We start from the raw sequence: 14,065 nt of genomic DNA on the forward strand, positions 1-14,065 counted from the left end.
CTTAATCACAGTTTCAAAGGGCTTTACATGCCCTCTATGAATGGCATCCCATAAAGCTAGGCCCCCAATAGGGTAGGAGAAGGAACAAAGAATGGGGGATCCCTCCTTCGAGGGATGGTAGGAAGTGCAATGGGTTCCATGAACGGCATACATAGTAGTATTACAAGACAATAATACACAAACATTTAAAATAGGTTTCATGGTTATGGTACTGCTAGTGAGAGGCTGGTATCCGTCAGAGGGGCCCGGGTGTCCAGTCACGATCACAGCAACACACTCAAGCAGTGACCGCATTCGATGTAATAAAACACTTGCACTTTATCCCCATACAGTCGATTTCTATGTTGTACAGCAAGCGGCAATTTAAACCTATCAAGCTCCATGTTCTCGATGTTAAAATGTTGGTTTGTCTTGTTGTGTTTGTGCCTGTGGTTGTGTTTTTGTTCCATTGTAATCGGTGTATGTTAAAGCACTGATGCACTGTGCCCAAGACAAATTTACAATAAAGTTGAACCTTGACGTGGCAGGGTGGACAAGGCCAAGGGCGATGAGGAAACTGTAAACTAGAAACTCTGGGCTGCAGGGGTTACAGACGGCTTACAGGTCGATGGAGCTGTAATAAGAGCTTTCCTCCAGCGGGACATGATGCCGGGGTGGAGCTCTGGCGTGGTTGAGGTGGCGGACCTGGTCCTCATCTGATGAGGACCAGGACTGAGTCTGAGTGCTGGCCGCTGCTGTGCCGTTTCCTGAGGCTCTGAGAGGAGACTGCTTCAGCTCCACCTGAGTGTCCTCAAGGATAGGCACAGCTTCACTCACAGACAACATCACGTTGGTGTGCTTTTGTTTTATCATACAATTACAATCAAGGCATTTAGCCGACGCTTTTATCCAAATCGACTTATGTCGGTTAATACACACATTGACACACCGACGGCAGAGTCAACCATGCAAGGCGACAGCCAGCTCGTCAGGAGCAGTTAGGGTTAAGTGTCTTGCTCAGGGACACATCAACACTCAGCTAGGAGGAGTTGGAGATCACACTAGCAACCTATTGGTTGCGAGACAACTGCTCTACCTCCTGAGCTAAGCCGACCCCTCATCCCTTTATCCTAGAACCATATTTTTTCTTTTTCTTGCAGGGGTCATCCAGGTGCCCATTGAGTGCACTTTCTTGGCCATGGCAAAGTCCTTCATTAAAGGTTTACCGTTAGTGAAGGATAATATGGATTTGGAAAGAAAAGTGTGTGTTTGTGTTGTGTGTGTGTGTGTGTGTGTGTGTGTGTGTGTGTGTGTGTGTGTGTGTGTGTGTGTGTGTGTGTGTGTGTGTGTGTGTGTGTTTGTTAATGTTAGGTACAGTAGCAATACTGCTTTCTACCTATGTTTTCCTGTGGGTTTTTTGTTTCCGAACAATTACTTTATCCCCGAGGGGAAATTGCTCCTTGTAGAATTGCTGTGTTCAAGATAACAGAAAACATTCTATGTATGTTAATAACACAGCATTGTGTTATTCTTCTACTACAGCTATGTGCTCAATTAACCAGAAAGGGTCCGTAGAATAAAACGCTTCCATTAATCCATCCAGGAGTCATTCCATCCAGGGAATATTTGTCTATAAATCTATTTACTGTGGTCCACTTTTAACTCCCCTCCACCCCACACCAACCCTCACACTCACAGCAGGAAAATCTGACAGTAACTGTGTCTGAAGATGAGGAGGAGTTAGTCGTAAGACAGGCTAGCTGAGGAGCTGGAACAGGGCTTGTCATAGAAGCAGCAAACAAAGCTCAGAGAAGGTGTTTTTTCCCAGTGCCTCCCAGTGACTGCCAAGCCAGCATACGTCTGCCAGAAAAACTCACTTGGTGGACACATCAGCAGAGCGCTTAGTTCTGCACCAAAGTAAAGTTACTTTCATGTCTGAATATGGATTGAATAAAATTCAGAAATTGAAAGTCACTTCATTATAATTAGACATCAATTAATTGAACAGTTACAACTCAACATTCAACTGCCAATACAATAAGGCTTAAGGCTTTTCATCTATCCTACTAGGCTACTATACTCCAAACATCCTCTATCAAGGAGAAGTGATTGACTTTTTATTTTTTACATAATAATCTTCTATCGATTGTTTTTCTTTGATTAATGACCTGGTAATGTCGGGTCATTAATGTTGTTTTAGATGCTCACTGTAGCTCTAAAAAGAGCAGCAGTTGAGCTGAAACCTAATAGTTCAGCTTGGCTGAGGCAGGCTGCCAACTGCTTAGGTCTACACATCAAACTGAAATCATAGTGTTGACAAGTCTAACGTGTGGCCGACAACCGTAACTAGGTGACCCGAACAAACAAAGGAATCAAGCTTAGGTAAGGCCGTGGTCTGTAAGTATCCTGATTCCTGAGAGCAGTTTATACCGTACAAATCATAATCTCTATTTATTGGTATTTGTGTTGATAAAGAAACCTATTGTAATCCAATGGCAGGTTAGTAGACAGTAGCCTGAATTGTGTCTATGAGAGCTTACATTAATACTGCAGTTATTCTACTTGAATGAAATGGTTAGATTAAGGAAAACGGGCAAATAAGAAAAACAAAGTAAGTAACCAATATTGTTGGACTATTTTCCTTTTTCAGATAAGCCAATCAGAAGGAGCCATGTCGCGCAAGTCAATGTTGCATCAGAATCACAGCAAGTAAATAGAATCAGTTACCAGTGTGCTTATGTTTACTTTTCTTTATTCTATGGCAACAATATCTTATTCGTTATGAAAAGTGAACTCATTTATGTTTATGTGTTATTTTATGCAGTTTATGGGTTAGGGTCAGGGTTAGGGTTAGCACCTATGTCATTGCATTTTCGATATTGTTGTTTGGACAGAAATGAGCAGGCTGTGTACTTCTAGTTACCTCCATTCAAATACTGTAGATCTCCCTTCTTCAAATGAATCCTCTATCTATTGTATAAAGTAATATCAACCTTAGATTCAATCCATCTAGTATTTAGTATTATCTGGGCTTTTTTAACTCACACAGTATACTTAAACCTGTGTGCATGCATCAGCAACTTTCGTCGTGGTTCTCATTTATTAATTTGACCATTTGTCCTTGATATAGGCCCTAATGCATTAGAACCCCGAGACTCAACAAATCACGAATTAATAAAAGCATAGTGGGGCAAGCAAAAATGCTGACTGCTGCTTTAAATAATCCATAGCAATCCGAATGCAGGTGAATGAGGCTAAACCAGTGAATTAGTCAGTGTATAGCGGGTCGCCTCTCATGTGTGTGTGCCATGTGTCTGTGCCTTGAGGGTCATTGTGTGGGAGGATGGTCCTAGGATGGGAATCGGTAGGGACCACCTTATGATTCAATGTTCCAACAAAGTGTGTTGCGATTCGGTACATATAGTGACACTTATTGTGATTCGTTCAGGCCGAATGAAGTGGTTGGACCAGCTTATTACAGGCCTGTGAAAGCCACAGATAACATTTTTTCAAAAATATCTTTGTCAGAGCTTTTGATTTATTGTTTGCTTTCTTGATGTATAGAGAATTTCAACAGAAATGGCAAAAAATTCTAATAAAATAAATTGCCTATCCCAGGTTTAATGAATCTCTGTATTAAAAAAAAGATTATTTTTTTTGTCATCCTTAATACGAAAGTATTGGGAGTATGAAAATGTCAAAATCACATGGATGGACTTTTTCCCGGTCCCTAGTGGTCTAGCTGGTCCAGAAGGGGCACTAGGCCTGCTCCTAGAGCGTGCTCTGGGGATCAGGGAGGAGGTGGTGGCCAGCCTCCAGTCCACCCAGGGCTCCATCCAGGTGGAGGCCCTGTCCCGCAGGCTGCTGGAGAACCACATCCACACCATCACACACATCGTCCAGCAGCTCAGCACCAACATGCAGGTAGCACTAAGGGTGTGCGTGTGCGTGTGTGTGTGTGTTTGTGTTTGTGTGTGTTTGTTTTTTGTGCGCCCGTACGTGGGTGCATGGACGCATGTGTTTGCATATATGCATGCATGCATGTTGCAAATGAACTGATGGTGTGTTCCTGAAACCTCCGCCGCCGCCGCTGCCACCGCAGCCCAAGAGACAAATGCGTTTGATTATTTTTGTTAAAGGGAAATGGATGGTTGTTGGAGAATATACTTTTTTTCCTCGGACGCCAGCCTTCCGATTTGTACTTTTGACATAATTTCCGCTCTTGGAGCATTTATAGCGTTCCCGTTCGTCTTTGTGTTTGTGTCATGAAATTGCTTGTTTTTTATTGTTAGCTACATTAGCTTCTTTGGCACACCAACCCCGAAAACAAACAACACAACTTTACATTGCATTACAGGCAAGACCGTGCAATGCATAAATTGAGACCAGAATAAAGTAGCAACCAGTGGCGGTTCTAGACAAATTTTACTAGGGGGGCCAAGGAGGGGCCAGTGTTTAACCAGAGGGGCACAAATAAAATAAAATGGCAAAAAATGATATTTTAAGATTATAAACTTTGTTTTACTTTAAAATCATCAAACACTTAATTGGTACAAGAGTTTATTACCGTATTGGTCCGAATATAAGACAGCCTTTTTTCCCCTCGAAATAGGTCCGAAAAAGTCGGGTCGTCTTATATTCGGGGTATAGTATTCAGAGCGCAGTTTCTCTTCTTCGCCTCTACATTTAAATGTCAATACACATTCGCGGCCGCAGGTGGCGCCAGGAATTGGTTCCGGGAAGAAGTAGTCCAGCGTCCTTAACAACCAGACCGTTACCGGTGTTTAAAGACAGGCATTTAGAGACAAGTGGCTCAAAAGTGGGTCAGGTCAATCAACAACAGCGGAGGAGCTTTGTTGCCAATTTTTAAATAATGGTCGTCAATAAGGCAGAGTCAAGTAACAACTGCCAAGCTGCCAAGAAGTTCGGGGTCACGGAGTGTAACGTAAGAAGATGGCGAGCACCAAAACAACGTCTCAAAGATGCCAACAGTCAGCGCAAATCCTACCGTGGTCCTCAAAGTGGTCGTTTCAGTGAGGTTGACCGGAGAGTTTTTGAATACGTCAGAGAAAACGCGCTTTGGGAGGAGCCGCTGGAAGCGGAGCAGCTGGGGAGCGATGACAGCGAGAGCGAACACAGCGGGGCAGAGGACGCGTGTGAGGGATAGAGAGACATCGGAGGAGAAATTTGGCGAATTTTAGTTAAGTTTAGTTAAATATGTGGCCTGTATTTTCTCTGTTATTTAAAAATATTCACAATGTTGCTTGATTATTGCTTGATATTCATTTTGAATCATACTGTACATATTTTGCCTTGAAAGTGCCGTGGCCTTTACTGGCATTATTATTATTGTCATTAATATAACAAGTGTTTAATTCACTGTGTTTTTAATATATTGTTATTAAGAAAAGAAATGAAGTTCTTTGTTCAGCAAATGTGGTCTGCAAATCTTTTTTTCGAAATGTTTGTGTTGAAAAACGTCGTCTTATAATCAGGGTCGTCTTATATTCGGACCAATACGGTACTTTTCCAGTCTGTATTTTTCTTACAAACTATTTTACATTGATGGAGCTTATGCCCTAAATCATCAATATCATATACATATCTGTTTTGTACAAGCCTGCAAGAGAGGTAGGGTAATAAAAAATTAAAAATACTGTACAGGGTACAAATACAGTTTGTTAATGTAAAAAAAACCTCCAGGGTACAACGAAGTGCAAAACAATGTGCCATTTCCTATTTATTTGAACGGTTTCTTTGTGGAGAAACTGTGTTCCCCTGTCCTACTGTTCTTTCCTCCTTTCATGATAGCTGCTAGAAAAAAGGAAGAAAAAAAGAAAAAAAACGTAGGGGCATGCCTTGCATTTCTACGTAACACGGGCAGATAGCCTACTACTCTTTACTATATAGAGAGGGATAGAGGGATGGAGAGAGAGTGTGATAGAGGGATAGAGGGATGGAGAGAGAGTGTAATAGAGGGATAGAGAGAGAGAGGGATGGAGAGAGAGAGTGTGATAGAGGGATTGATGGATGGAGAGAGAGAGTGTGTTAGAGAGAGATTGCGTGATAGAGAGATCACAGGATATAGAGAGAATGTGATAGATAGAGAGTTTGTGTGATAGAGAGACTGTGTGATAGAAAGAGTTTCGGAAGGCTGGCGTCCAAGGATTCAGGAACACGACATGAGTTCATCTGTTGGATAAACAAGGTGTTATGTAGCTCTGTTTGTATTTCTGCACCCTAAAAACAACATCCTCTTTTCTATATTACTTCCACATGCAGGAGTGCACAAGCACCTTTGAGCTTATTGACCACCACTTGATTGGAATGGAAAATGGTAGAATGACTCAGTCCAAAACCCCTTACAGTTCCAATCCAGTGTGTGTGTGTGTGTGTGAGAGAGAGTGTGTGAGTGAGTGTGTGTGTGTATGTGTCAGAGTGTGTGTGTGTGTGAGTGTGTGTCTGCTTGTGTGTTTGTGTGTGTGAGTGTTTGTGTGTTTATATGTTATGCTGAGATCAGCACAGTTGCGTTGAGTCATGATTTAGTGTTGCTGCGTTCTGAAAGCCTTTCCAATCAAAATGCATTGCTCATTAGAGCAATTTTCTGGACATGTTTAGGAAAACAAGGAGGCGTCTCTCTTCCGATCATGGTGTCCTTAATACTTGCTAATAGATTCTAGAGATGTGAATGTCCATTACTAGTTATTAGCGAGTGACCACTCCCAAACCATCATGTCTTGATAATGAAACTCCTGGGACGTTCTCAGGATCACCTGATGGATCTCTCTGATGTTTCTGAGGGGAGTTCTGAGCGTTTCACTGCGCCTGTCCTTGAGAGCAGCTATCGATGGGAAGATAAGTGTGGGTGTGTGTGTGTGTGTGTGTGTGTGTGTGTGTGTGTGTGTGTGTGTGTGTGTGTGTGTGTGTGCGTGTGCGTGTGCGTGTTGGAGGGCGGTAGGAAAGCTGAATACCCTGATCAATATTTGATCCCTGGTCTAAGCAGAGATAATTGTTTTAGTTAATTTGTTCAGACTTTGCATCTTCTACAGCATGATGTGATCAATGATAAAGATAAACTTCCTTTTTCCCCCCCATCTGAATCACCATAACAGATCTTTGAAATGTAACTGCAGCAGTTTATATTTAGTTTAGTCATTCATGTGTGGGTGCCCTGTTCCATGGATCCACCGCTGAATTCCAACTTGTTCCTCTGAAAATCTCAGTGTTCTCAAATGAGCCAGCGATTCTCTCTGTGTATCATTTTGGACGGTTGGAGGGGGCAGGCTAATTTATGATTTAGAGTAATCATAATCATCGTCCATGGGCAAGAAATGTGTTATTCTGTCCACAGGCAAGATATTAGACACAGGATACGATATTTTTATTCAGTGATTCAAGCAGTATTTCACACTGTCCCATTGCCATTGTAAGTACGCAAAGAAAATGAAAATACATCCCTCAAATGCCTTCTTCTCTTGGCCTCAAGCAAAATAAAAATCTCCGTATCCTTTCGTCTTCCAAAATGAAAATGTCCTAACGCTATTCAGCATGAGAAAAGAAGATGCTTGTTCTCCAAACCAGATCCATTAAGCATCCTTGTTCCTCTGCGTGTAGGCCTTGGAGAGCCAGATCGCCCAGAGAGACTCGCTGGCTGTTCAGAGCCTGGACCAGAAGAGCAGGGAGGGGATCGGAGACCTGAGAGGCAGAGTGGCTCGGTATGCAACTCATCATATCAGTGTGTGTACCTGGGTCTTTAAAAAACTGTCCCTCCGTTTTCATATTTATTTTATTGTCATGCTTTTAGAAAAACACTTTGAAGAGCATAAACACTTTGTGTGCGACAACTCGGGTACATAATCCCATTATTTGGTTGTCTGCTAGCGAACTTTCCAGGCTTTTAAAACAAATGCGGCCCTCCATTACCTACTTATTTGTGTTTTTGTTCTCTCTGTTTTAACATGGGATTAACTAAATCAACCCAGATTAACTGATTGAGATGTATGTAGCACATATATCCATACATCAGAAACCAAGTTATGGTACATTAATACGTGGAGTTCAAAGATTAAAATCTTTAGCTCAGGCCATGATAAATCGGTGTGATCCAACATGGGTTTAACTGTTTTGTCGCCGCCAGTCTGACCCCGTCTAGATATCTGGCCTGTGGCCTGTAGTATTGACTCAGCGGTCTGAGGAGAGAAACACAGAAGTACTCAACAAAGAGCAGACATATGGCCCTCTGGAAGAATTGTCGGAAAACGGCTTGTTTGAAAGCGATGCGAAAACCGAAATCTATTACATGAGCTTCAGTGTTTTTAGCACAAGCGTCTAAATGTAGCGTGCTTCTACTGTGGCACTCTCGTTACTGCAAAGGGGGAATAACGTCAAGTAAATTGCGGACCTCAATCACTCCTCCTGTGTTGATGTGTTTATTGAGCATGGTGCACATCAACACAGACACACACACACACACACACACACACACACACACACACACACACACACACACACACACACACACACACACAAAATTGATCTGTGTTGTCTTGTTTATTTATTTTACCACAAAGTAGATTCAATAGCTGGCCTGCCTGAGGAATGACATCATAAATTAGGTAAAGGAAGAAAGCAATATTGGAGCTTTGCAGAGTGAGAAAGAGAGGGAGGGAAAGAGAGAGCGAGAGCGAGAGAGAGAGAGAGAGAGAGATGCACTCCAGGCTGCCCCTGTCGGTCTTTCAACTTGGCCCACTATGCAACTTTTTTAGCCAAAATTACATTAAGTATGCAGGTTGAGAGTTATGCTGATGGTTCTGCATCCATTTCTGGGTTGATTGGTGGGTGTGTCATTTACCCATGTCGCCTCTCCAGTGAAAAAGCGCATATGCAACTTGATCTGTTCGGACCGACACAATCCGGATGTGACGCAGCGGAAGTATCCTCGAAAATGTAGTCAGATTGTAGTTTCGAAAATGCTTTACGGCACAGACACACACCCAAACATGGCACCGGCTAGATATAAACAGCCAGTTGCGAGGCAATTGTTGTCCGAGGTAGGAAACCCAAACGCCGCCGTGTTTGGGTGCATGATAGAGTTTAGATCGGGTTAGATTAAATAATCTCGGATATAAATAACGATCTCATCTCATCGTCATCCGTTTATCCGGGGTCGGGTCGCGGGGGGAGCAGCTCAAGCAGGGGGCTCCAGACTTCCCTTTCCCGGGCCACATTGACCAGCTCTGACGGGGGGATCCCGAGGCGTTCCCAGGCCAGTGTTGAGATATAATCTCTCCACCTAGTCCTGGGTCTTCCCCGAGGTCTCCTCCCCAATGGACGTGCCTGAAACACCTCCAAAGGGAGGCGCCCAGTAGGCATCCTTGCCAGATGCCCGAACCACCTCAGCTGACTCCTTTCTAAGTAAAGGAGCAGCGGCTCTAATCCGAGTTCCTCACGGATTACTGAGCTTCTCAGCCTATCCCGAGACGCCAGCCACCCTTCTGAGAAAACTCATCTCGGCCGCTTTTACCCGCGATCTCGTCCTTTCGGTCATCACCCAACCCTCATGACCATAGGTGAGGATAGGAACGAAGATCGACCGGTAGATCGAGAGCTTTGCCTTGCGGCTCAGCTCGTGCGGTAAAGCGAACGCAATACCGCCCCCGCTGCTCTGATTCTCCGGCCAATCTCACGCTCCATAGTACCCTCACTCGCGAACAAGACCCCGAGGTACTTGAACTCCTTCACTTGGGCTAAGGACTCATAAATAACGATAATCGGGTTAAATAACTTCACATGGTGTGTCTGGTGTGTTTCCAGCATTCGTAGTGTTGATCAGCAGAGAAATAGTCCGCCAAGACGTTGAGGTTGCTTAGCAGCCAGAGACTGTCCATGCAAGTGAACGGAGCGTTCACTCTTCGTCATAACTATCAAACCAAACATCCTTCACATTCACCGAGCGAACATTCTGAAAGTAAACTGCACATTTCTCGCTAAAAATGTTTCCATAAACGCATTTAATGGCGTAACTATGTTACTATTTCCACCCAGAAAAAAGAAAGATGTCGGCCGTATGCTTCTGTGCAAGGGTCACTACTATGGTCGCTACAGTAACGAATTGCTTTACGGCACAGACCCACAAACACGGAACCGGCTCGATATAAACACAAGTAACTAATGGATTGTTATATTCATCATAGATCAGCCGACTAAAAAGAGACAGAGAAACCCAATGTCGGAGGAACAGAAGAAGAGAAAAGGGAGACAGACCGACAGAGAGGCCAGACACGAGTAAACGTTGGGCAAGCTTTTCAGGAATAGCGTGAACTGAAAGAAAAAGAAGACTGCAAATCAGACGCCGACTCGGCCGTGTTGCTTTTGAAATTGAAAGTACCTTTGGGTGAACTTTGTCTGCGTAATATTCTTGATTCTGATAGTCTCTGTACACATGTGTTTGCTCAACCATTTTTTTGAGCCCTGTAAAAATTGTTTTCTCGACCGTTTTGTTGTGAGCCCTGTTCGTTTCTAGCTTGCTTGGTTGCAACCATATAAACACCTTTGTTTCCATGGGTGTTTTGCTGTTCGTATGTCTCGTCCCCCAGATACAGACTGAATCCCCGAATCCAGGTTCTTGTTTATTTCGATTATTATGTTGGCCAAACCTCTTACACTGATTATTCTGTTCAACCTAAGATAAAAATAATTATAACCTAGGGTATAAATTCTCCCCGTCAACTATAAAAAATGATGGATTTATGTTTATTGCAATGCAAATACACCATTTTAAAAATGTATAACCTTGCCTACACTTTATGAACATCTATTTCGGACATGGCTCCGCGCATTCGCCGGCTTCTTTGAAAACAAATGCACATGGCTCGCGTAGAAGAGCATGGGGAAGGGACGTCAACGAGTTGTTACGACAGTGTTGTGAAATATCTACTACGAAGCTTTAGGGGGCGCTGTGTAGAGAAATGTGCGTGCCAAAACCAAGAAAACAGCGAAGAAATGCCCGAAGTTGCATAGTGGGCCTTTAAAGTTGAAGCAGGGAGGGATGGTTGAGGAAAGCAGTTATAAATGAGCAAATTTCAACAACAAAAAGAAGTGTGTGCGTGCGTGTGTGTTTATGTGTGTTGCGGCATCCCGCCACTTAAACCTCGGCCCGGGCGGGTCCGAGGTGGTGTGATTGACGGCGTATACCGCCGCCACCCACTGAGTGGCGACGAAGAGCATCACTCTCTCCCCAATCAGCGAGATTGGGGGACACCTGGCCGGAGGCAGAAGAGCCATTTTAAAAGGAGCAGGAGGACTGATATTGGGACGGGAGCGAGAGGGAAGGAAGCACTTGGGTCCGCGAGCGGCTAGAGGCTCACGGAAACCCTAGAGACCGCGACTATAATGTATGGTTTAAGATGTATGTAATAAACGCCGTGATCGGCTTAAACCCTCACTATCAAGCGTGATTCGTACCTGGAACCCGGCACATTGGGGTAGCGGGTTGCCGCAGTGTGGATTGTGTGTGTGTGTGTGTGTGTGTGTGTGTGTGTGTGTGTGTGTGTGTGTGTGTGTGTGTGTGTGTGTGTGTGTGTGTGTGTGTGTGTGTGTGTGTGTGTGTGTGTTGTCTTGTTTATGCATATTAATATTTATGCAATGCTCCCTTATCTGAGTTCTCTCTCTCTCTCGCTCTCTCTCTCTCATTACTTGTGTGACTCTTCCCATTCCCAGCTGTGATGCCAGCATAGCACGAGTGAGTGCTGATGTAAACTCTGGGGGACAGCAGGTGAGGAGGCTCCAACAGGAGGTGACGGAGCTCAGGGCTATCCTGGATGTCCGACTGAAAATGATGGAGACCAAGGTGAGACAGAGTGGAAAAAACAACACTTTTTTAATTTCAATTTTTCAATAGATATATATGCCTATTGTATATTTTTATGTGATTCTTATATTAAATCAAAAACACCCTATTGACTTGACTTGTGCAATACTATTTTGACTTTTAGCTTTTTAAAACTTCTTGCTTTGTTCTACACAAATGACGCTGCTCCAGTTCTTGGTTCTTGGTTCATTTGAGATGCATGTACAGCACTAATGACATACACTACGTTATTATACAAAGTAAGAATGTTACTCTTCAAGCTGTGTGTCGCAATATGCATACGGCCATTACTGGTATCGAACCCGCGACCTTCGCGCAACGCTCCAACCACCTGAGCCAAACAGCCATGTTTAAGAATACCAGGATAAAACGTTTCCGACCTCCAGTTTTTAGTTCCTGGTGCGTTCGAGATGCATCATACTCCACTAATGACAAACACTATGTTATACAAGGTAAAATCGTCACTGATTAACCTATGTGAGGCAATAAACAGGCCATTACGTTATTAGTATTGCGCTCTAAGTAACTGAGGCCTAAAACGGCCTAGATACGGAGTACCTGGATAACACTTTACCAAACTCCACATTTTAGTTCTTTGTGCCTTCGAGATGCATCGTACGCCATTAATGACAAACACTAGGTTATACAAGGTAAAAAACGTCACGCTTTCAGCTATGTGTTCCGTCGCGTTATTAGCACGGGATAACTCATTTTGGATCTACAGTTTTTAGTGCGTTGGAGATGCATCGCTTACGCTAATGACAAGCACTACGTTATATAAGGTGCAACCGTCACTGATTAAATTATGCGAGGCAATAAGGAAATGGCCATTACGGGTATCGAACCCGCGACCTTCGCGTTATTAGCACGACGCTCTAACCAACTGAGCTAAACGGCCATGTTACTGACTACCAGGGTAACAATTTACCGAACTCCACATTTTCAGTTCTTTGTGTCTTCGAGATGCATCGTACACCACGAATGAAAAACACTACGTTATGCAAGGTCAAAAACGTCACGCTTTCAGCTATGTGTTCCGTCGCGTTATTAGCACGGGATAACTCATTTCGGATCTCCAGTTTTTAGTGCCTTCGAGATGCATCGCTTACGCTAATGACAAACAGTACGTTATACGAGGTAAATATCATCACTGATTTAGCTTTGTGAGGCAATAAGCATATGGCCATTACGGGTATCGAACCCGCGACCTTCGCGTTATTAGCACGACGCTCTAACCAACTGAGCTAAACGGCCATGTTACTGACTACCAGGGTAACAATTTACCGAACTCCACATTTTCAGTTCTTTGTGTCTTCGAGATGCATCGTACACCACGAATGAAAAACACTACGTTATGCAAGGTAAAAAACTACACGCTTTCAGCTATGTGTTCCGTCGCGTTATCAGCACGGGAACTACTCATTTTGGATCTCCAGTTTTTAGTGCGTTCGAGATACATCGCTCACGCTAATGACAAACAGTACGTTATACGAGGTAAATATCATCACTGATTTAGCTTTGTGAGGCAATAAGCATAGGGCCATTACGGGTATAGAACCCGCGACCTTCGCGTTATTAGCACTACTCTCTAACCAACTGAGCTAATCGACAGTGTTGTAGACAAGAAGGATAGCAATTTACCGAACTCGACTTTTCAGTTCTTTGTGCCTTCGTGATGCATCGTACACCACTAATGACAAACACTACGTTATACAAGGTCAAAAATGTCACGCTTTCAGCTATGTGTTCCGTTGCGTTATAAGCACGACGCTCTTACCAAATGAGCTAAACGGACATATTTAAGGGGCGCAGAATAACACATTTCAAACTCCACTTTTTAGTGCGTTCGAGATGCACCCCATACAGCTAATGACGAACACTACGTTATATAAGGTGTGACCGTCAATGATTAAATTATGCGAGGCAACAAGGAAATGGCCATTACGGGTATCGAACCCGCGACCTTCGCGTTATTAGCACGACGCTCTAACCAACTGAGCTAAACGGCCATGTTACTGACTACCAGGGTAACAATTTACCGAACTCCACATTTTCAGTTCTTTGTGTCTTCGAGATGCATCGTACACCACGAATGAAAAACACTACGTTATGCAAGGTCAAAAACGTCACGCTTTCAGCTATGTGTTCCGTCGCGTTATTAGCACGGGATAACTCATTTCGGATCTCCAGTTTTTAGTGCCTTCGAGATGCATCGCT

At 43.6% G+C, this 14,065-nt stretch overlaps 1 protein-coding gene and 3 non-coding genes across 4 annotated transcripts in view; 1 reads left to right on the forward strand and 3 right to left on the reverse strand.

Moving 5' to 3' along the window:
- The first annotated feature begins 2,329 nt into the window (after nt 1-2,329).
- fam81b (family with sequence similarity 81 member B) overlaps nt 2,330-14,065 on the forward strand; it is a 36,422-nt gene continuing 24,686 nt past the window's right edge. Inside the window, exons 1-4 of the mRNA XM_030359776.1 lie at nt 2,330-2,688; nt 3,714-3,903; nt 7,594-7,694; nt 11,698-11,827. Coding sequence (XP_030215636.1) covers nt 2,651-2,688; nt 3,714-3,903; nt 7,594-7,694; nt 11,698-11,827 — 459 coding nt within the window. The 5' untranslated portion in view covers nt 2,330-2,650. The remainder of the gene's footprint in view (nt 2,689-3,713; nt 3,904-7,593; nt 7,695-11,697; nt 11,828-14,065) is intronic.
- trnai-aau (transfer RNA isoleucine (anticodon AAU)) lies at nt 12,673-12,746 on the reverse strand. Its single transcript has one exon. It is a non-coding gene; the product is annotated as a tRNA-Ile (tRNA).
- On the reverse strand, nt 13,029-13,102 carry trnai-aau (transfer RNA isoleucine (anticodon AAU)). The gene has a single exon. It is a non-coding gene; the product is annotated as a tRNA-Ile (tRNA).
- trnai-aau (transfer RNA isoleucine (anticodon AAU)) lies at nt 13,784-13,857 on the reverse strand. The gene has a single exon. It is a non-coding gene; the product is annotated as a tRNA-Ile (tRNA).

This window comes from Gadus morhua, chromosome 6, assembly GCF_902167405.1.
Source record: "Gadus morhua chromosome 6, gadMor3.0, whole genome shotgun sequence".
Classification (NCBI taxonomy): Eukaryota; Metazoa; Chordata; class Actinopteri; order Gadiformes; family Gadidae; genus Gadus; species Gadus morhua.